This window comes from Sminthopsis crassicaudata, chromosome 2 (assembly GCF_048593235.1).
Source record: "Sminthopsis crassicaudata isolate SCR6 chromosome 2, ASM4859323v1, whole genome shotgun sequence".
Lineage (NCBI taxonomy): Eukaryota > Metazoa > Chordata > Mammalia > Dasyuromorphia > Dasyuridae > Sminthopsis > Sminthopsis crassicaudata.
In genome coordinates this window covers 452018365-452041463 of record NC_133618.1, presented here as the reverse complement: position 1 = coordinate 452041463, position 23099 = coordinate 452018365, and the positions used below count along the sequence as shown (strand labels likewise).

The 23099-nt window shown below is 34.8% G+C and overlaps 1 protein-coding gene across 8 annotated transcripts in view; it reads left to right on the top strand.

Annotated features, from left to right (window-relative positions):
* TPX2 (TPX2 microtubule nucleation factor) overlaps positions 1-23099 on the top strand; it is a 71165-nt gene that overhangs the window by 7720 nt on the left and 40346 nt on the right. For 5 of the 8 annotated variants that reach the window (XM_074292793.1, XM_074292790.1, XM_074292791.1 and 2 more), the window contains 3 exons: positions 8810-8965; positions 13208-13330; positions 17064-17187. In XM_074292793.1, the coding sequence (XP_074148894.1) occupies positions 8863-8965; positions 13208-13330; positions 17064-17187 (350 nt within the window). In that variant the 5' untranslated portion in view covers positions 8810-8862. The remainder of the gene's footprint in view (positions 1-8809; positions 8966-13207; positions 13331-17063; positions 17188-23099) is intronic. The other 3 variants (XM_074292797.1, XM_074292796.1, XM_074292795.1) reach the window with 1 other exon arrangement.

Below are 23099 nucleotides of genomic sequence, written 5' to 3'. Positions count from 1 at the left end.
AAAGTCTTAAGATAAAAATAGATCATCTCTTGAGTATTGTGGACTTGAATAATAATTTAGTTTTTCTTGACACTAGTTTCAGAGCATTTTGTCTTGTTTCTGGTATTCATTTACCTTGCTTCTCAATGACAGAAGTATTATTCTTAGTTCAAATTCTAGAATGTTACCTGAAAGAGGAAATTTAGGTAATTGTAGTTGGAGCCTCAATTTTAAATACATCTAATTACCTTATTGTCTAATCTAATTGTCTTATTTAACAGATGAGGAAACTCCGGTCCTAGAAGGGAAAATGGCCTTGCCCAATTAGTGGCAGATGCCAGAGTATGATTAACGTCTTTTGACTGCCAGTTTAGGATTCTTTGTATTATATTGTACTTTTTTTGAATTTTCATAATTTGCATTCACTTCAATCATAGCATTTGTATCTTCTTCCATGTCAAATCTTGTAAATTTTTAAAACAAACCTTAATTTATACCTTAGATATCCTCTTGTCCCTTCAACATAAGACCCAGAGGGGACCTGAGGTCACACAACTAGTTAGTGGCAGAACTGGGATCAGTTTCCTCAATCCTAGTTTAGTGTTCTTTTCTCATTAGTTTTAATACAATTTACCAGTAAGTGGAGATTCAAATACCAAAGCCCTTTTGTTTCAGTTCTTAATTGAAAAAGCCTTTCCAAAATCCCCAAGTCTGCTCTTCTGCATTAATATAAATAGACAAATAAAATGAACATAATTGGATTTTTACTTGAAGATTGTCTTTCCATTTATTAATGTTTGATACTAGACAGTAAAGGTATAAGAGAGAAGTCCTCATTGCTTCTCTCTTGGATATTGTAAGTAATGTAGTTTACTGACTAAAATACTCAAATTTTCTGAGTTTCTCCAAATCTTCCTTCACCTTGCTGCCAAAGCAAGTTCTGATCATGTTAACTCCCATGTTTAAAGGCTTCCATTTGCTTGATGAATAAAATTTGAACAATGTAGCTTGGCATTTGAGGCCCTATATAATCTATAGCATTCTTTTTCAGTCTTACATCTCCATCACTGGTCTACTTATTACAGCCAATTGGAGTGCTCACCATTCTGCATCCTTCTTTAGCCCTCTTCTGGATCTGCTTTTGAATCTTCTTTGGAGTTTTACCCTGGTCCCTTAGCTAGAAATGTGATTCCTGCCTCTTCATATTTCTATATGATCTTTTCTATGTTTTTATATTCTTATTTGCATTCTAATTATATGTTCATGTTTTATCTGATACCCTCATGCCCCACATATTATAAATTCCTTGAGGGCAAAGATGGTGTCATTGTTTGTCTTCTTAGTCTCAAGGCCTAGCACCTTGTCTTTGCTTCTGCCATTCACTTCCTCTCAGCCCCCAGCCTCTCAAAAAATCTACTCACTTCTTAAACTATTCAAATATTATCACTTCCATGATGTTTTCTTTGATCTTTCTTTGGAATTCCCTAGGATTTGTACCTTTCATTTATATTCAGTTTTGAATTTTAGTCTTTTCTATGTCAAATACTCTACTAGATTGTAAACTTCGTGGATACAGACAATTTTTAACTTACAACTTTTCATTGCTGAACATAGCTTTTTGACAGTAATGGGTTCTTTGAGTAAAAATATTACTGTAATTAGGGAGACGTTTTCTCTTGCTTTCTTACAGGGTGACTGTCATAAATAGCTGCTTTCCAATGAGGGAGTTCCTAATTTTGCCACGCTAAAGCTCTGGTGTTTTGTATCAGAATCAGCTAATTTTGAAATGTGATGCTAAATTTTTTATTTGGCAGGTTGGCTTGTTTGAAGGAATGCGATGACGCATGTGCCTTTTTTTTAAAGTGAGGAGTGTTGACAGAAACTCAATCCTGATTGAAGGGTAGAGGAAAGCATCCAATTCCCACCATGCCTGCAACTCTGTTAACAGTTGGTTTTGGCCTTGGCTTATTCCATTTCCCACTTAGCTCCTGTGGCTTTAAAAAAAGTTCTACCACCTGAATTTGTCCAAGTTGCTTACTTCGGTAGAAGTATTGGTTTCATTTCCTTATTTGAACAAATCACTTGACTTTGTTTCCTCATCTATATAATGAGGAGATTCTCTTGGGCTCTCCTAGCTCTACTGATCACATTTTTGATATCTCAACTAAGCCAAACAGTTATTTTAATAAAAATATTGTCATATTAGACTTTTGTGGAAGCAAAGGAATAAAATGGTCTGGTTCATTGCATATATCATAAGGGGGCACCCATCAATGAGGAATAGCTGAGCAAACTGGTATATGTAATGAAATATTTTTTAACATTAAGAAATAAAAGGAATTCCTATTCACAGAAATATAGGGAAACCAAAGTATGACATGTTCAGGGTCACCTGCATACCTCAGATCTAGTATGAATAGAAAACTTGGAACTGCCAGAAGAAAGGTTAAGTTGGCTTCAAGGCAACATTTGTTACCATAAAAGACCTGCTGTAAATACTTTGGTCTGTATTAGAACTTTGGTTTTGTCCTTAACTTCCTTAAGGAGTTTGTTCTGTCATTGAATTTCTAGGTCAATGGGTGTTAATAGTTTAGTTATTTTTAATGCATAATTCCAAATAGTGATTCAGAATGATTGGATCAGTTCACATTTCCATCAAGATGTTAATATTAATTTTAAAATTTCACTTAAATATAGGTTAAGCTCTTATGGATTCTTTTCTCTCCTCCCCCTCCCCCATGCTCCAGAAGCAAATATTTTTCTGGGAGTTCGTGACTTGACAATAAGCCTGGTGGTTTTAGGAAAATCTTGTGTATAAAAATCTGAAAGAAATGCATTTGCTCCACAGGAGAGAGCTTAAAGCAGTAAGATATTTAAAATAGAATTTAATTGACATAAATAGTTTATGGACACATTTTCTTTAAATGCTCAGGCACTAAACTTAAATTACCTTAGAACTATTAGGCCTGCATTATGAGGTAGTGTTGATTTGGCAGGATCTGTTAGCCAATTGATTGTATGTTTGGGGAGACTGAAGAATCTGTGATTTCTTTTTAAAAAATTCTTAAAAATTTTTTTGTGGTTCTTTTTATGAGATCCCAAAATCCATATCTGGTTTTATAGCTCTCAAAAAGCCGCTTCTTTTTCTTTTTCTTTTTTAAAATCCAAACCAAATGATATTGTATAAGGTGCAAGTCTTAAGATGCTATATAAATTTAAGATATTACTGTTAAATATTCTTATCTTTGCATACCTCCTACTTTGTGTCAGTGTCACACTCTGTAGTTGAGTTGCTGTTTTCAAAATGCTAGGAGAGGTTGATAGATTACATTCTCTCCTCTTACCTCCTCCTTCCCTTTTTGCCCTTTGGTGTCTTCCGTCACATTCCAGTCTGGGAAGCATGCCCAGTGACCTGGGGTAAGCATTGGATCATGGGAATCTTAGATTTTTCCCATGCTCCTTAAAGTCTGGTTTACCCAAGTAGGGAAATCTTATAATATCATTGAGTACAGTCCTCCTCCAAGATTGTCCCAGGGGCATTTTAATCACCATCACTGAGGAATAGTTTGAGAGCCAGTTTTAGCTTGCTGAATGACTTCCTTAGTAAAGGTGTGTTTCAAGTGAAAATGGAGAGAGAAAAGAAGTCACTAAGTAGTTTAACTAGGAATAGAGACTCCAGTTTGTCTGATTTCTAGTTAGAAAGATAAAAAAGAAAGAATAGGAGCTCTTTTTTATACTTTTTAGGCTTTCCTTTTTCTAACTTTTTTGGGACTTAGTCTATAGAAAGACTTAAAAGATTATCATATATAGACGTGGGAGGACGGGGTTAAAATCCTAGCTTTGACATTAGTTTTGTTAACTCAAACAAGCCTGTAACTTTTCTGAATCATTGCCTTGTGTCCTCTTCTACTTCATTTTCTCAAGCTCTGCTTTTCTCCCCTTGCTCTCTTTATTATTTCTCACCCTGAGCTTGTCTCTGCCTATTTGCCTATTCTGCTCCTCCATCTTACTCTCATTTCATCTTGATTTTTCTTTTTCCTTTTTCTCTTCCTTTTGCCATCCAAGCCAGTCAGGTTCCTTACTTCCTTCTTCACTGGACCTACCCATCCTCTGCAGCTCTTCAGGAGGCCTCTGGGGATGGGGCAAAGGGTCCTTGGGTTCGGATTCCACTATGACACTTAGTCTCTGTGTGATTGGGGAGTGGGCCGGTAACCTTCAGGGTCCCTTCTGGCTTTTCTTCAGTGATTCTGTGGCCTTCTATCCTTTCTCTTTTATATAACAAAATTATTATTATTTTTTAAACTTTATTTTTCGAAACATATGCATGGATAATTCTTCAACATTAACCCTTGGAAAACCTTGTGTTCCAATTTTCCCTCCCTTCCCCCACCTCTCCCCTAGATGACTAGTAGTCCAATATATATATATGTTAAACACGGTAAAAATATATGTTAAATCCTATATATATATATATATGTATATATACATGCAAACAATTATCTTGCTGCACAAGAAAAATCAAGTCAAACCAGAAAAAAATGAGAAAGAAAACAAAATGCAAGCAAACAACAACAAAAGTGGAAATGCTATGTTGTGATCCACTTTCAGTTCCCACAATCCTCTCTCTGGGTGCAGATGGCTCTCTTCATCACATGACATCACACATGTCATCACATGACAAAACCCCATCTCTTCATCATTGGAATTGGCCTCAATTATTGTTGAAAAGAGCCATTTTATTTATAGACCAATCTCCCTAATGAATAGTGATGCTAAAATATTAAATAAGATATTAGCAAAAAGACTATAGAAAATCATCCCTAGGATAATACATCATGATCAAGTAGGATTGATACCAGGAATGCAGGGGTGGTTCAATATTAGGAAAGCTATCAGTATAATTGGCCATTTTAATAACCAAATTAACAAAAATCATATGATCATCTCAACAGATGCAGAAAAAAGCATTTGATAAAATCTAACATCCATTTCTATTAAAAACACTTGAGAGTATAGGAATATAGGACTTTTCCTTAAAATAATCAGTAGCATCTATTTAAAACCATCAATAAGCATCATATGTAATGGGGAAAGATTGCAACTATTCCCATTAAGATCAGGGGTGAAACAAGGTTGTCCACTATCACCATTACTTATTCAATATTGTATTAGAAACACTAGCTTCGGCAATAAGAGTGGAGAAAGAGATTAAAGGAATTAGAGTAGGTAATGAGGAAACCAAATTATCACTCTGCTGATGATATGATGGTATACCTAGAGAACCCCAAAGATTCAACTAAAAAGCTATTAGAAATAATCCACACCTTTAGCAAAGTTGCAAGATACAAAATAAACCCACATAAATCATGAGCATTCTTATATGTCACTAACAAAATCCAACAGTTAGACTTACAAAGAGAAATTCCATTTAAAGTAATTACCGATAGTATAAAATATTTAGGAATCTATCTGCCAAAGGAAAATCAGAAACTATATGAGCAAAACTACAAAACACTTTCCACACAAATTAAGTCTGATCTAACTAGTTGGAAAAATATTAAATGCTCTTGGATAGGGTGAGCAAATATAATAAAAATGACAATACTACCTAAACTAATCTATTTATTTAGTGCTATACCAATCAGACTCCCAAAAAACTTTTAATGACCTAGAAAAAAATAACAAAATTCATATGGAAAAACAAAAGTTCAAGAATTTCAAGGGAATTAATGAAAAAAAAAAATCAAGGTGGCCTAGCTGTACCAGATCTAAAATTACATTATAAAGCAGTGGTTACTAAAACCATTTGGTATTGGCTAAGAAATAGACTAGTTGATCAATGGAATAGGTTAGGTCCAAAGGACAAAATAATAACTCTAATAACCTAGTATTTGACAAACCCAAGGACCCCAGCCTTTGGGATAAGAACTCACTGTTTGACAAAAATTACTGGGAAAAATGGAAATTAATATGGCAGAAACTAGGCATTGACCCACACTTAACACCGTACACCAAGGTCAGGTCGAAATAGGTTCATGACCTAGGAATAAAGAATGAGATTATAAATAAGAGGAACATAGGCTAGTTTACCTCTCAGACCTGTGGAAGAGGAATAAATTTATGTCCAAAGAAGAACTAGAGGTCATTATTGATCACAAAGTAGAAAACTTTGACTATATCAAATTGAAAAGTTTTTGTACAAACAAAACTAATGCAGATAAGATCAGAAGGAAAACAATAAACTGGGAAAACATTTTTACAGTCAAGGGTTCAGATAAAGGCCTCATTTCCAAAATAGAGAATTAACTCTAGCCAATCTCCAATTGATAAATGGTCAAAGGATACGAACAGACAATTCTCAGATGAAGAAATTGAAACTATTTCTAGTCATATGAAAAGATGCTTCAAGTCATTATTAATCAGAAAAATGCAAATTAAGATAACTCTGAGATACTAGTACATACCTGTCAGATTGGCTAGAATGACGGGAAAGGTAATGCAGAATGTTGGAGGGGATGTGGGAAAACTGGGACACCAATACATTGTTGATGGAATTGTGAATACATCCAGCCATTGTCCAGACCAATTTGGAACTATGTTCAAAAAGTTATCAAACTGTGCATATCCTTTGATCCCAGCAGTGTTAACTACTGGGTTTGTATCCCAAAGAGATCTTAAAGAAGGGAAAGGGACCTGTATGTGCAAGAATGTTTGTGGCCAGAAACTGGAAACTACGTGGATGCCTTTCAAACTCTGATTCTTTTTGTACAGCAAAACAACTGTTTGGACATGTACACATATATTGTATTTAATTTATACTCTAACATATTTAACATGTAATGGTCAACTTGCCATGGGCGGTGAGGAAGGAGGGGAAAAATTAGAACAAAAGGTTTGGCAATTGTCAGTGTTATAAAATTACCCATGCATATATCTAGTAAATAAAAAACTATTTAAAAAAAAAAAAAGAAAGAAAAGAGCCATTTCCATCAGAATTGATTTTTGCATAATCTTGTTGTTGCTGTGTACAGTGTTCTCCTGGTTCTGCTCATTTCAGTCAGCATCAGATCATGTAAGTCTCTCCAGGCCTTTGAAGTCATTCTGCTGCTCATTTCTTACAGAACAATAATGTTCCATAACATTCATATACCATAACTTATTCAGTCATTCCCCAACGGATGGGCTCCACTCAGTTTCCAGTATAACTAAAAAGAGTTATCCAAACTTGTTTATTCCATCCTCCTAAGTAGTCTCATTTCCTTTGGGATTTTGATATTACCTTCCCTTGGCCTGGCCTGTCTCCCTCTCTCTTTCCTCTTCTATTTTCTTTGCCGGATCACCATTCATCTCTAGCTTTTGGAACATTAGGGTCCTTCAGTGCATTCTGTTCTTGATGCCTTGCCACTCCCCATGGTATGACTCCCCCAAACATCTTCCAAACTCTTTCCTACTAGCTCTGGCTTCCTGCTGGATATCACTTGGATGTTTCTTCAGGATTTCATCCTTTCAGGCAGCATGGCATTGTGGGAAGAAGCTATATTTGGTGTCAGAGGCCATAGGGTTTGAGAGTCTTTGTTCTCATACTTAGGGCTCCTTGTATGACACTGGACTACTTGACCTTTTGGGGCTTGAGTTTCCATATTGTAAAATGAGGGAGTTGAACAGTGTGACTTCTGTCATCCCTTTCACCTCTAAACTTGTGGTCTTCTCCAAAACTACCCTTTCTTGAAACATCATCCCTGTCACTCAAGTTCTTAATCTCAGTGTTATTTTCCGTCTTCCCTCGCAATTGGGTTGCTTCCCCACCATCCTGTAGCTTTCATTACTGTTCACTGTTCATGGTCTTCCGGCTTCAGTTTTCTTCTTGCCTCCAAGCTGTCTTCCTCATAGCTGCCTAAGTAATTTTCTTTAGGTCTGGGTCAGACCATGCCACTAAGCTGCCACAAAGCTTTTAGTGAACTCCTTGTGATCCCTAGGAGAAAATATAACCACCTCAGCCTGACCTGAGACACAGGAGGACTGCATTCTCCTTATTAGCTTCATATTCTTCCCCTTGTGCATTCTACATTTTAGACACACTGGGCCTGGAACTGCTCTTTATTTCCATGTCTTTATACAAACTATTGACTGCCTTAAATGTATTCCTCATATCTCTTCCCCAGAATCTTTCCTTCCTTCAGGATTCAGTTCATTTGCTGCAACTTTTGGGAAGTCTCCACTATCTTCTCTCTCCCTCCTCCCTCGTCCCTCAACTCCCCAAGTTGGTTAGTGTTCTCTTCCTTTTTAAAGGAACTTAAACTTGCTTCTCTTGGTTAATTTTGCATCTTGGACTATTCTTCCTTTGAATTTAATACTTAGTTAATTTCTAATTAAAAATTTTATCAAAATGTCTTTCACATGGTATGCACTTATTATATATTTATTATATTGAATTTGTTGACAGCAAGACTATAACATGTCACTGTGGTGAAATCCCCAAAAGGTCAGGAAATATCATTTTAGATCATTGTTTTCCCAACTAATTTGATTGTAGTGTTTTGTACTTTGGGGATTTTTTTGACATCCCCAAAATGTTGGTCACAATGTTGTAGAACATACCCACTGAACAGAGCTTTGGATTTGAAAGCACTGTAGAAGAAATCAATTCTATTTTATACCAAAAGGTTATTGTCTAGATTAAGGATATAAGTATATTTTTAAATTTTTAAGTTGGAAAAATATTGCTATTATAATTTTTTCATGCAGCCTTTTCTATTACATTTCATTGACATTTTGAGTATCACGCCTTAGTCTACTCCACAGCCCCACTCATGACTTGTTTCTTCCTCAGACAGTGATTGCACCAGCCAGAGAGACTTGTTCCTGAACGAAGTGGCAGCAACGATGTCTCAGAGCAAAGCCTCTTATTCCTTTGATGCTCCAACAGCTTTCATCAATTTCACATCTCTGAATAATGAAGATGTATATAATGTGGACTCCTGGTTTGGTAGGTCTCTGCTTTCTTTGGCAGCTCTGAATACTGTCTGTGTGCCATTTGGCAACCCTTTCTGCTTATATATAAGGTCTTCATGCCAGTTGTTACCCCTTTGTTTATAAGGAGGGATTATTTATTGCCTGTGAAACTAAATTCCCAATTGGCATATAGTTAAGTGTCTCCTATGTGCCAGGCACCTTGCTAGGTGCTGAGGATTAGGAGACAGCTGTGCTCAAGGAATTTACAGTCTATTTCTAGGAGTAGCATGTATATAAATATATGGTATTTTTGGGTGAGGTAGGATGGGGTGAGAAAGCACTAGTACTGGAGGAGTCATGAAGAAAGAGGCATTTAAAGGGAATGAGAAATTTTGAGAGGTAGAGGTAGGGAGGATGTGCATTCCAGGCATGGGGGATAGCATTTATAAGGCGTGGAGATGGGAGATGGAGCATTGTGTGAGGAACAGTAAGAGGGCTGATTTGGCCAGACTGGAGTGCATGAAGAAGAAAGGTATGTGAGAAAGATAGAGGCAGATTGGAATGAGGTTATGAAGAGCTTTAAAACACAGCTAAAAAGTTTGTATTTGATCCTTGCAGTAATTGAGAGCCAATGCAGTTTATTGAGCAGGGTAGTAATAATGTCAGACCTATGTATTTTAAGAGTAGCGTTGTAGCAGCCATGTGGGAGACAGATTGGAGAGAAAAGAGTCTTAAGAACAGAATAGGATTCTCCTTATATTTATTTTTGACCCTATTGAAAATGCCAAATGTGAAATCAATTCTTATACTAAGTTGTTTATTATTATCTTTGAATAAAAATCTCTTTTTATGCTTTGTGTTTGTGTTTAATCAGCATGGATGCTCGAAAGAATAACTGCAATGGTTACACCATGCTTTTGTTTAAAGAAAACAGGTTTGAGAAGGGAGTGGATATTGAAGCATAGAGTAGATATTGAAGCTAGACAGAGAACCACGTGATTTTGAACAACACCTAAAGTCATAAAGTCATTGTAAATATGGTGTGATTGCTTAAAAAACTAGCAGGATCTTAATTCACATGAATAGAACATGTCCAAGTCTGGACTTTACATCTTTTTTTTTTTTTTTTTTTTTTTTTTTTTTGGGATTAATTGACTTGCCCGGGGTCATTAGCTAGGAAGTGTTAAGTGTCTGAGATCAGATTTGAACTTAGGTCCTCCTGATATCAGGGCTGATGCCCTATCCACTGTGCCACCTAGCTGCCCTGAGCTTTACATTTCAGGAAGGTCATTGACAAACTATCAAATTGGAGTATACTACAAACCATCTGGACAGAAAGAGCAAATAGATAAGGAACTTATAAAATAGGTCACAAGCCTGGGAAATTGGCATTTATATAGTGCCTACTACGTTAGAAGTATTTTCTCCTTTGGTCCTCACAACAACCCTGGAAGGTAATTGCTATTAATCTCATTTTACAGTTGAGGAAACTGAAGCACATAGAAGTTACTATGAGTAGCCCTAGGTTACACAGCTAGTTTGTGTCTGAGTTTGGATTTGAACTCAGACTCTTAACCCAGTGCTTGGTCCCTTGTGCTACTTAATTGCTTGGCACTGAAATATTATTAGTGTGTTGTAGAGATGTCAGCTATTTTGACTTTTTCCAAAGTTATTTCCCTTTTCAAAAACAGCAGCTAATAATCTCTTGACTTGATTGTAATTTTATCCTTCAAAAAGTGGTGGATATAAATGAGGGAATTTCTATTTTGGACGTGATTATGTTACCAGGAAAAAAGAATTATTGTTGTGGTCTTCATCCATTTTCGTGATGGAAATCTTGGGGGAATATACAGCCATTCAATTTTAGAGTTTGTGTTTGTGAGGAGAAGAAAGCAACATACCTGTGCATCCATCAAAATAGAATTGGGGTCCTTTTTTTTCCAAGTATACTCATTATTAAATCATAAAGTAGATATCATGTACAATCCTACATTAGTGTTTGATAGTGTAGGAAACTAGAATTTTCTGACTGAGGAGATATTATAAGTCTTGCCGCTTAGGAGTCAAATAACTGAAAATGGCACTGTGGTGTTAGATCTTCCATTCAACATCTGGTATGCATCCATCTTGACATATATATGTTGAAGAACTTTGGAGCATTTAGCCAGGGAAATGTCATAGAAAGGATTTGAGAGGCTGTCTTGTCAAAAACAAGTTAGACTTATTCCATTTGATCCTTGAGAACTTGATAGTGGGTAGGAACTGTAGTCAGATAAATTTAAGCTTCAGGTGAGGAAAAACATTCCTAAAAATTTGGAGCTATTCCAAATTAGTATTGGCTGCCTTGGGAGGTAGCTGGTTCCCCTTTACTAAAGGTCTGCAAACAAAAACTGATGACTTCATCAGGAATGCCCTCCAAGGAATCTGTTAAAATGTGACTAAACAGGGTGGCCTCTGAATTAGTTCCCTTATAGTTTATGATTCTTTTATGTCCTTAGGAGAGCAACCAGAAAGGTAGGAAAACTGAAGACCAATGTCATTATAAGCATCAATTGGTTCTTCTGGAGAGGGGAAAATATAAGGGAAGCATAGTGGTTATTTTCAAATGTTGGAGAAACAATTATGTAGACATTGTAGATTAATTTTGTATATCATTTTACTGAAATAGATTTCAGCTCAGTCTAAGGGAGGACTTCCAAATAAATTAGAATTATTAAAAAATGTGATTAATTACCATTAATATCCACGTGACTGACCAATTTGAACTTTTATATCTGCTTCTCTTAAAAGAAATCTCATATATTAGTCTTAATGACTATATTTGTTCTACTCAAATATGACTTTCTAAAACCTGAATGTAACTTATAATTGGTATTACTTTTCTGTTTGTATCCATTTATTTTACTTCTAAAAATACTTCAGTTTAGGCATGTCACCTATTTTGGAAACAGTAAGGAATACTCTAGTCTTTATTAGTAGTATAGAAGAGTGGATAATCTCCAGAGAAGGATTATTTGCTTCTACTCCCCATTACTCCATTTTATATTCTTGACCTCTCAGAATAAACTTAAAAATATTGAGAGCTTGATTGGGCTGTCAGAAGTCTTTGTTGCTTTTTGAACAGCTATTTGGGGGCATCTACATTGCATAGTGGATAGTGCACAGGTCCTGAAGTCAGAAGGACCTGAGTTCAAATGTGACTTAAGACACTTAATACTTACTAGGTGTGTGACCCTGAGCAAGTTATTTAATCTCAGTTGCCTTACCAAAAAATAAACAAACAAACAAACAAAAAAAAACCAACAGATGTTTGAGCTGGATTTCTTCTTTCCAGTAGAGCCCTGACTGCTTTAACCTTATTAGGTTATATTCTCAACTATCCCTGGTAACAATGAGCACTTTTGTAGGACATCAGCTTTGCAGATGAGATTTGGAACCTCTTGTAGACTAGATAAGATGATCTTTTATCTTGTGTTAACAAATCCCTTTATACCCTAAAGTCTTGACATTATATTTTGTTAAGAAAATCACGATCTAGTTAAGTTGTAGATAAGATCAGTTCAAGTTTGTAAAATGTCTTTGGTTCCGAGTGCTGAATCTTTACTTTCACAATTCTCTAATGTTTTGTAAAGTATCATCTATATCTTTGGTAGAAATGTGATTCTAAGCAATCATTCACCCTCTTTCTGTGGGATCACATTTGGGTTTATATTTTCTAGTCCACAAGATTCATATTTTCTTTTGTGAATGTTTTCCTTTTTGAGTGCAAACTGGTAAGAAATTTGGGTGCCCTTTTAGGTGAATTTGCATGTGTGGCAGGGTATTGTTTTGTACTTTCTTACCTGTTATTTGTTCCAATAGTGGCTTAAGAGGCTTAAGTCATATACTTACCATGTGACTCTGGGCAAATCACCTAGCCTGTCTGAGCCTTAATTTATCTGTAAACTGGGAATAGGTGGTACTAATATTAATTTTTTATTTACTTATTTACTTACTTATCTATCTATCTATTTATTCTTTCCTGAGGCTGGGATTAAGTGACTTGCCCAGGGTCACACAGCTAGGAAGTGTTGAGTGTCAGAGATCAGATTTGAATTCCGGTCCTCCTGAATTCAAGGCTGGTGCTCTATCCACTGTGCCACCTAGCTGCCCCCTAGGTGGTATTAATAGAGCTATTTCATAAGTTGTTGTAAATAAATGATTTTTGTAAACTTTAAAGTGCAATTTAATTGTGAATAGTTGTCAAGGTGATTAAGATGATTTTGCTTTTCTATAGAGGAGAGGGCCAATTTGGAGAATAAGCCTCCTGAAGATGATGAGGCACCCGAGCCCTCCTATAGGAAGACACCTTTGAGAAAGGCTCATGTACCCCAAGCAGTTGTTATGCCTTTGAGATCAGGTAAGTGGATTAGAAAGAAAAAATGTCATAGGAAAAGATAAAATGTTAGCACAGATTACTGTGAATTCAAATCTTTGCTCTGTTGCCAACATAAGTGATCTGGAGAATAAATTAAGGACTTGTGTCTTCTCTGAAATGGGAAAAATACTTACCTGTTCATAGCATGATAGATAGGGAATGTGTGAAAATTCTATATAAGTTTTATTTCATTTTACTTTTTAGTTCTATTTTATTTTATTTATTTAGAATTTATCTAAATTCTTTCCCTTTCCTTTCTCCCTCCCCTACCGATTGAGAAGTCAAGAAAAAACCCTTCAAACTCCCAAATTTTAACATAAGTCACATTCCAAAAGGGGAAAAAAAAGACAAAAGAAAGGAAAAAAAAATCAGCTCTCAGTCTGGAAGTGGATAGTATGTTTGAATCCTTTGTGATTGTGATTGGTCATTATGTTGATCACATATATTTTAAAATTGTTTATCTTTATAACATTGTTGTTACTGTATAAATTGTTCTTCTTGTTCTGCTTACTTTATTATCTTCCCAGGTTTTTCAGAAACTTTAATTTTTAAGACTTGACTTATGTATTTTGCCCTAGCTGGAAGTTTAGGGCCTCAATCATGATGGGCACGGGGTTTTTAACTTGCTGTTTCCAACCTGTACTAGTTTGCCCTCTTTACTCAAAACTGTAGGCCTCCCTCTCCCAGGGCCTCTTTGAATTAATGCTAGACTTAGTTTGAACACTCAAATTAGCATGATCTCCTACAGTCCTGGACTCCCAAGCTCAAAAGATTAGTTAGCCTTAGCATTCCCGTGTGTGATGCCAACACCATAGGCAGCTGTATAAATATGGCATCATTGAGAAGAAATTGAACTGCCACAGAATATTTTATAACTGTCACCTGTTTAAGTATCTCCTATAGTAATGCTAACTGAAAGTTTATTCATATTCAGGTTTTGAACAAGTAATATCACCCTGCTCGTGTCATTATTTAGTTTGACAAGAGCAGGGCATTAAATGTAGCATTAAAAAGGACAGTAACTTATTCTGCACATGCAGAATAAACAGCATGATATAATTAATTGGTATTCAGGGAAATTAATTCTGATGGACCTCAAATACTAGAGTTGGTCATTATGGATTAGATGAATATTACTACCACATATTTCCCTCAGGTAGAAGGAATCTCAAAGTGGTATACTTACCTGTTCTCTGTTCTGTTCTCACTATTGATGTGGTTAATTGAACTGAGGAAAGAATTATATCGTGAAAGCATACCTTTTTTCCTGCAAAGTGGGAATTGTGCCTCAGGTTGGATGACATGAGAGTAGAATTTGGTTCTAAAGTATTAACAATATGTTAGCAAAATGTCATTTGTTGATATAACATTACGTAAGGTGTATTATGTAGTTTACTTCTTTTCCTGTTTGGTCATCTGTCCAGCCCTAAGTTTAACTCAGGCTAAATCTTATTATAAAACTGTAAAACACCCACTGTGCATGCATACTTTGTCTGAGTCATGTATCTAGTTTCAAAAGATGACCAGGATCTAAATTGCTAGTTACTAAATACACACTCAGAATCTTGTCTGTTTGGTCAGGACATAAGCATCCTTTAAGAGGTCATAAATCCCTGTTGCTTATTTCAACATCCAGAGCCTCCTTCAGTGTAAATCTGAAACTGACCCCAGTTATGTCATTAACTAGCTCTGTGGTATCACACAAATGACTCTCCTAATTAAGCTACAAGATTGATTTGCAAATAATTCATGTAGATAAACAGTATCATCCCTCCAACAATTAAGTATAGACTTTTGGGTAGCATATTCTACTTGGAACTAACGGAACAACAAAAATTAAATAAGTCTTCATTCTTACTTTCAAGGGGTTTATAATTTATTCGAAGGTAAAGCTTCTTTAAATAATGTATACATATATGTTATTTTTACATTTATAGTGTTCTACATTCTTATGACTTTGTATATGTCTTATTTGCCTTATTAGATGATATGCTCCAAGGTAGACTATTTTCTATTCTTTTAAAAATTGTTTTTCCATAGTTCCTTCTGCATTTATTTGTCTCTAGTTGATCCTCAGCAAATTTTTGTCGAATGACTTCAGGACTGTATCCTTATTTGGTCTCTGTATTTCCTTTGATTAGAAAAGGGGTCTAATGTTTGCTCAGTTTCTTCACAAACTTTAAAAAATCCAGAACATAACAATTAAAACAAGTCTGAAATGAGTAGCAATAATTTATAGAAACTCCATTCACAACAACAGTGTTATAATACTTTCTTCATCTAGTGATTATTTACCACCTCATCTATTGGGAATATAAGACCATGTAGAAAGATTTCTGAGCAATTAAAAAACCAGACAGAAGCATCTAAACATTAAAAGCCCATATATATTATTCATAATAGAAACCTCCAGATCCTTACCTCCAGCCTTTCACCTCTTATTTTTTAAACAGTTCTAGCAAGACTATTCTTACTCTGTAATAAATTAGAGATGGGAGGGGCATGTCAGTAGATTAGTTGAAAGAAATGGGGATTGACTACTTAATGGTTAGGAAGGAAGAAGAGAAAAGTGATGAAAAGCTTATACAACTTCAAAAACAAAGCAACATGAGATAATTTAGTGTAGGGACAAAAAATCCTGCAGAACTCAAAAGTTCCCAAGGGCAGTGTTGTATTATAGCACGATCTTTGTAATGATAACCCTTCACCAGTAGAAGTTTATATTATGTTAGCTATGCATAATTTAAGAAGGCAGTATGGTAAGCTTTGGCAGTATCAAGATATGACCTTTTGGTGGAAATTTCCATTTCCTGACTACAGAGAAACTAGTTCAGGTTTTTAAAAACTAATCATAAAACAAACCTCTATTTAAAAACAAATCCCCAGACTCCCTTTGGTGCTCTATCTATAATCTGTAAGGAAAGGAAATTAGTGTTTTGGAAAGTCTTTTGCATTTGAAGTCAGAATGTCAGAACTCGTGACCTTGTCAAGTCATTGAATTTTTTTCTGTGCTGCACTTTTCATTTGTAAAATTGTAATAATAATACTTATATTACCTACCAGAGATATTTATTTTTGAGGGATCATATAAAATAATGTATATAAAATGTTTTGTATAAAAGTGCTATAGAAATAGCAAAATGCTATTTTTATTGCAAATATTGAATGATAATGTGGACGTTTTTATCCACTGAATAGTCCTTTGCTCCATGTAGGTGGCTCTTACATGGGGTTTATGATTTTTGTTATTTTAATAACTGCATTTAAATATCATTGGTTTCCTTTTGCAATCTTGTATAGTTAAAAGTTTGCATTTAAAAGACTTCATTGAAGAAGGTACATAATTCCCACCAGATCACCAAAAAAGTCCATGGTTCCACAAACAAAAAGAGCAGAATTTCTTAACCTTTTTCACTTGTGATTCCTTTTTGCCCAAGAAATATTTACATAACCCGAGGTATGTAGGTATATAAAATAGTTATACAAATCACACATTTACTGATGATAAATCATAATTTCATGACTCCCATTCAGCTATGCAATTCCATATGAAATCATGACCCACAGCTTAAGGGGCTTTGATTTAAAATACTTTTTAACTCTTTATGTCCTGCCTCTTTGGTTTCATGTGCTGACTGTGTAATACCTGTGTGTGTGTGTGTGTGTGTATACTTATTTATACATGACTTTTTTTTCCCCCCATTTCTCACTATAGTTGGCAACACTTATGTAGAAACAGAGAATTCATCTGAAGAATCTGCTCCATCAAATGCTTGCAACTCACCAGGCTACCAGGAAACTACATCAAAAAATGTGCTTGTTCCGGGCCAGTCCCAAAGGTAATACCAGTGTTTGGGAGCCAAGAATAACTTTTGTGATCAAGGCCAAGCTTAAACTGATAGAACTTATCTTTACTGACTCCCTCACATCTCGGGGTTTACACTTCCCAGAACAGATAGGCCTCTGTCTTCTCTTGGGATGGCTTCTGCTTTTCTTTCTTTGCAAAACTCTTCTCTCCATGCTTAGAATGGATTGTTTCCATCACTCCTGCCCTACTCTCTCTTCCTATTCTTCAAGGCTTAGTTCAGCTGGTCTCTCCATGAAAGCTTTGAGTCTTCTTCCAATCCCTACAAATGTTTTTCCCTCTACAGATATGCCCAACTCGACTTTGTATCCTATTTGTTTATAGGTGGTATTCCTTTTTCCATTAGCTTTTGGTCCCTGAAGGCAAGAATTTGAGGCCAAGAATTTGGGTATGTCCTTAGCACCTAGCTCCATCTGAGAGCCAATACTAAGCATACTAAAACAGTTTTTTGCCACAAGAATTAAGTTGCACTTAAAGAGTGTTGTCTTAAGAGTATTGTAATTGAGTCTGCATTCAAATTGAATTTTATTGTCTTGTTTCCTGCCTGATAATAAAATCCCCCTATAATTAGAAATCCAAGGTGTGTTAATTATTGAGTCATGAGTTGATGCCATTCTAATATGTTCCTGAATATTTTAAAATAATCTTGAGATTATTATTAAGATTAAATTTACAGGAAAGCAGAGTATTTTATTTTTTGTGGCATAGCTGGGAGGAAAAACCACAGATTAATGTGCTGGGAACTGATGTCCTCTGGGAAATGACATTTTTTTTCCCTCAATAATATTGTATTTTTCCAGTTGCATATAAAGATACTTTTCAACATTCATTTTTATAAGATTTTAAGTATTTTCCACTTTCTCTCCTGACCTTCCCACTCCTCAAGATAGCAAGCAAGATGATACAGGTTATACATATACAGTCATTTAAAACATTTTCATATTTGTCATATTGTGAAAGAAAAATTGGAACAATACTTTCTAGCTGTATGACCCTGGAGAAGTCACTTAATCTCAATTGCCTCAGCAAAAAGAAAAAAAAAATTGGAATAAAAAAGAAAAACCTCAAGGGGAAAAAAAAAAAAGCAAAACAAAAAAAGATGAAAATAATGTGCTTCAATCCATATTTATACTCCCTAGTTGGATTCCATAGTCCGAGACTCTGGATACAGATTGGCATTTTTCATCCCAGGTCTATTGGAATTGTCTTGGATTACTGTATTGCTGAGAAGAGCTAAGTCTGTTAGAGTCGATCATCACATAATATTGCAGTTACAATGTACAGTGTTTTCTTGGTTCTACTCACTTCATTCAGCATCAGTTCATGTAAGTCTTTGCAGGCTTTTCTGAAATCAGCTTGCTCATCATTTTGTATAGAACAGTATTTCATTATATTCATATATCATAACTTATTCAGCCATTCCCCAATTGATGGATATTCATTTTAATTTCCAATTCCTTGCTACCACAAAAAGAAGTGCTACAAATATTTTTGCACATGTGGGTCCTTTCCCCTTCTTTCCCCTTTTTTATGATCTCTGGAATACAAACCTAGTAGTGACCCTGCTGGATCAAAGGGTATGCACAATTTTATGGCCCTTTGGGCATAGCTTCAAATTGCTTTCCAAAATCAGTTCACAACTCTACCAGTAATGCTTTGGTCTCCTCATTTTTTTTTTTTTTTTTATTATTTTTTCCTGTTATCTTAGCAAATCTGATTGGTATAAGGTAGTATCTTAGAGTTGCTTTAAATTGCATTTTTTAAATCAGTAGTGATTTAGAACATTTTTTCATATGATCTTTGATTTCTTCATCTGTCCTTAATCTTGGACTATTTGTCAATTGGGAAATGACTTGTACTCTGATAAATTTGACATAATTCTCTAAATATATGAGAAATGAGACTTTTATCAGAGACAACTTGCTTTAAAATTTTTTTCCTCCTTATAATCTTTCTTCCCTTCTCGCCCCTAGGCAATTGGGATTAAGTGACTTGCCCAGGGTCAAACAGCTGGGAAGTGTTAAGTGTCTGAGGCCAGATTTGAACTCAGGTCCTCAAGACTTCAGGAATGGTGCTGAATCCACTGCACCACTTGCCTTATAATCTTGATACATAGGTTTTGCTTGTGCAAAAACATTTTAAACTTAATATAGTCAAAATTATCCATTTTACATCTTATAGTGCTTTCTTTGCCCTATTTGATTATAAATTTTTCCTTTATATCTGACTGACAAACTATTCCAGACTCCTAATTTGCTTATGGTATCACCCCTTTTTTTTTTTTTTTTTTTAATGGTATCACCCTTAACATTTAAATAATGTACCCATTTTGACTTTATCTTGGTATATAATGTAAGATATTAGTTTATAACAAGTTTCTATCATACTGTTTTCCAGTTTTCTCAATAGTATTTGTCAGATAACAAGTTTTTATCCCAAAAACTTGAGTGTTTGGGTTTATCAAATACTAGATTATTGCGTACCTAATCCATTCCACTGATTCTTTACTCTTATTTCTTAGCTAGTCTTAGATTGTTTTGGTTATTACACTTTTTAATACAGCTAGAGATATGGTACAGCTAGGCCACTTTCCTTCATATTAGTTATTTTTTCATTAATCCTTTGCTATTTTGTTTTTCCATAATAAATTTTGTTCTTGTTGTTGAGTTTTTTGCTTTTGTTTGTTTGTTTATTTTTGATTTTTTTAGCTATGTAGAATAATCTTTTGGTAGTTTGGGATGGCAATCGATAAGTTAACTTAGGAAGAATTGTCATTTTTATTGTATCGGCTCAGCCTACCCATGAACAACTGATATTTTTCCAGTTGTTTAGATCTGACTTTATTTGTGTGAAAAGTGTTTTGTAATTTTTTTTCTTTGTAGTTCTTGGTAAGTCTTGTCTGGGTAAATAGACTACCAAGTACTTTATATTATCAAAAATTATTTTAAATTAAATTTTTTTTTGTTTTGTTTTTTGTTTTCTGGCTTTTCTTTTTTTAAAATTAATTTTATAATTATAATTTTTTGACAGTACATATGCATGAGTAATTTTAATTTTTTTTTTTTTTTAACAACATTATCCCTTGTATTCATTTTTCCAAATTTTCCCCTCCTTCCCTTTACTCCCTCCCCTAGATTACAGGCAATCCCATATATATTAAATGTGCTAGAGTATAACCTAGATACAATATATGTATGTAAATCCAATTTTCTTGTTGCACGGTAAGAATTGGATTCTGAAGGTATAAATAACCTGGGTAGAAAGACAGTAGTGCAAACAGTTTACATACACTTCCCAGTGGTCCTTCTCTGGGTGTAGCTGTTTCTGTCCATCATTGATCAACTGGAAGTGAGTTGGCCCTTCTTTATGTTGAAGATTTCCACTTCCATCAGAATATATCTTCATACGGTATTGTTGTTGAAGCGTATAATGATCTCCTGGTTCTGCTCATTTCACTCAGCATCAGTTGATGTAAGTCTCTCCAAGCCTCTCTGTATTCCTCCTGCTGGTCATTTCTTACAGAGCAATAATATTCCATAACCTTCATCTACCATAATTTACCCAACCATTCTCCAATTGATGGACATCCATTCATCTTCCAGTTTCTAGCTACTACAAAAAGAGCTGCCACAAACATTTTGGCACATACAGGTCCCTTTCCCCTCTTTAATATTTCTTTGGGATATAATCCCAATAACAGCAATGCTGGGTCAAAGGGTATGCACAGTTTGATAACTTTTTGGGCATAGTTCCAAATTGCTCTACAGAATGGCTGGATTCTTTCACAACTCCACCAACAATGCATCAGTGTCCCAGTGTTCCCACATCCCCATCAACATTCATTATTATTTGTTCCTGTCATCTTAGCCAATCTGACAGGTGTGTAGTGGTATCTCAGAGTTGTCTTAATTTGCATTTCTCTGATCAGTAGTGATTTGGAACACTCTTTCATATGAGTGGATATAGTTTCAATTTCATCATCTGAAAATTGTCTGTTCATATCCTTTGACCATTTATCAATTGGAGAATGGTTTGATTTCCTATAAATTAGAGTCAGTTCTCTATATATTTTGGAAATGAGGCCTTTATCAGAACCTTTACCTGTAAAAATATTTTCCCAATTTGTTATTTCCCTTCTAATCTTGTTTGCATTAGTTTTATTTGTACAAAAGCCTTTTAATTTGATGTAATCAAAATCTTGTATTTTGTGATCAATAATGATCTCTAGTTCTCCTTTGGTCATAAATTCCTTCCTTCTCCAAAGGTCTGAGAAGTAGACTATCCTCTGTTGTTCTAATCTATTTATGATCTCATTCTTATGCCTAAATCATGGACCCATTTTGATCTTATCTTGGTATATGGTATTAAGTGTGGGTCCATATCTAATTTGTGCCATACTAATTTCCAGTTTTCCCAACAGTTTTTTTCAAGTAATGAACTCTTATTCCAAACATTGGCATCTTTGGGTTTGTCAAACACTAGATTGCTATAGTTGCACCCTATTTTGTCCTGTATACCTAATCTGTTCCACTGATCTACCGGTCTATTTCTTAGCCAATACCAAATGGTTTTGGTGACTGCTGCTATATAATATAGCTTTAGATCAGGTACACTTAGACCACCTTCCTCTGAGTTTTTTTTTTTTTCATTAGTTCCCTTGCAATTCTCGACCTTTTATTCTTCCATATGAATTTTGTTGTTATTTTTTCTAGGTCATTGAAATAGTTTCTGGGGAGTCTGATTGGTATAGCACTAAATAAATAGATTAGTTTGGGGAGTATTGTCATCTTTATTATATTCGCTCGGCCTATCCAAGAGCACTGAATGTCTTTCCAATTATTTAAATCTGACTTTATTTTTGTGGCAAGTGTTTTGTAATTTTTCTCATATAATTCCTGACTTTTCTTTGGTAGATGGATTCCCAAATATTTTGTACTCTTGACAGTTGTTTTGAATGGAATTTCTCTTTGTATCTCTTGCTGTTGCATTTTGTTGGTGATGTATAAAAATGCTAAGGATTTATTTTGTATCCAGCAACTTTGCTAAAGTTGTGAATTATTTCTAATAACTTTTTATTAGAATCTCTGGGGTTCTCTAAGTATACCATCATATCATCTGCAAAGAGTGTTAAATTCCTGTTTTTATCTCATGTTGCTATATTTTGTTGATAGCGTATAAAAATACTGGTGATTTTATATGGGTTTACTTTTATATCCTACAACTTTGCTAAGCAAGTTGTTCATTATTTTCACTTGTTTTTTAGTTGATTCTCTAAGTATAACATCATGTTTGCAAAGAGTGATAGTTTTTGTTTCCTCATTGCCTATCCTAATTTCTTCAATTTTTTTTTTCCTTATTTTTATAACTAACATTTCTAGTACAGTATTGAATAACAACAGGGATAGTGGGCATCCTTGCATCACTTCTGTTCTTACTGGGAAGGTTTTTATCTTGTTATTACAAATAGTGCTGATGCTTTTAGATAGATATACTTATCATTTCAAGGAAAGCTCTATTTGTTCCCACTGTGTTCTTTAGTGTTTTTTAATAGGAATGAGTGCTATATTTTGTCAAAAACTTTTTTTACATCTATTGAGATAAATATAAGATTTATCTTGATTTTTGTTATTGATATGGTCAGTTATGCTAATGGCTTTCTTATTATTGAACCAGGCCTGCATCCCAGGTATAAATCTCACCTGCACATAGAGTATAATTTTTGTGATATATTATTTTATTTAAAATGTTTGCATTAGCATTCTGAGGGAGTTTGATGTATAGTTGTTTTTTTTTGTTTGTTTGTTTTTTATGTTTTCACTTTTTCTGATTAGGTATCTGCACATTTTTGGCATAAAAGGAATTTGATAGGACCCCCTTTTTTTTTAA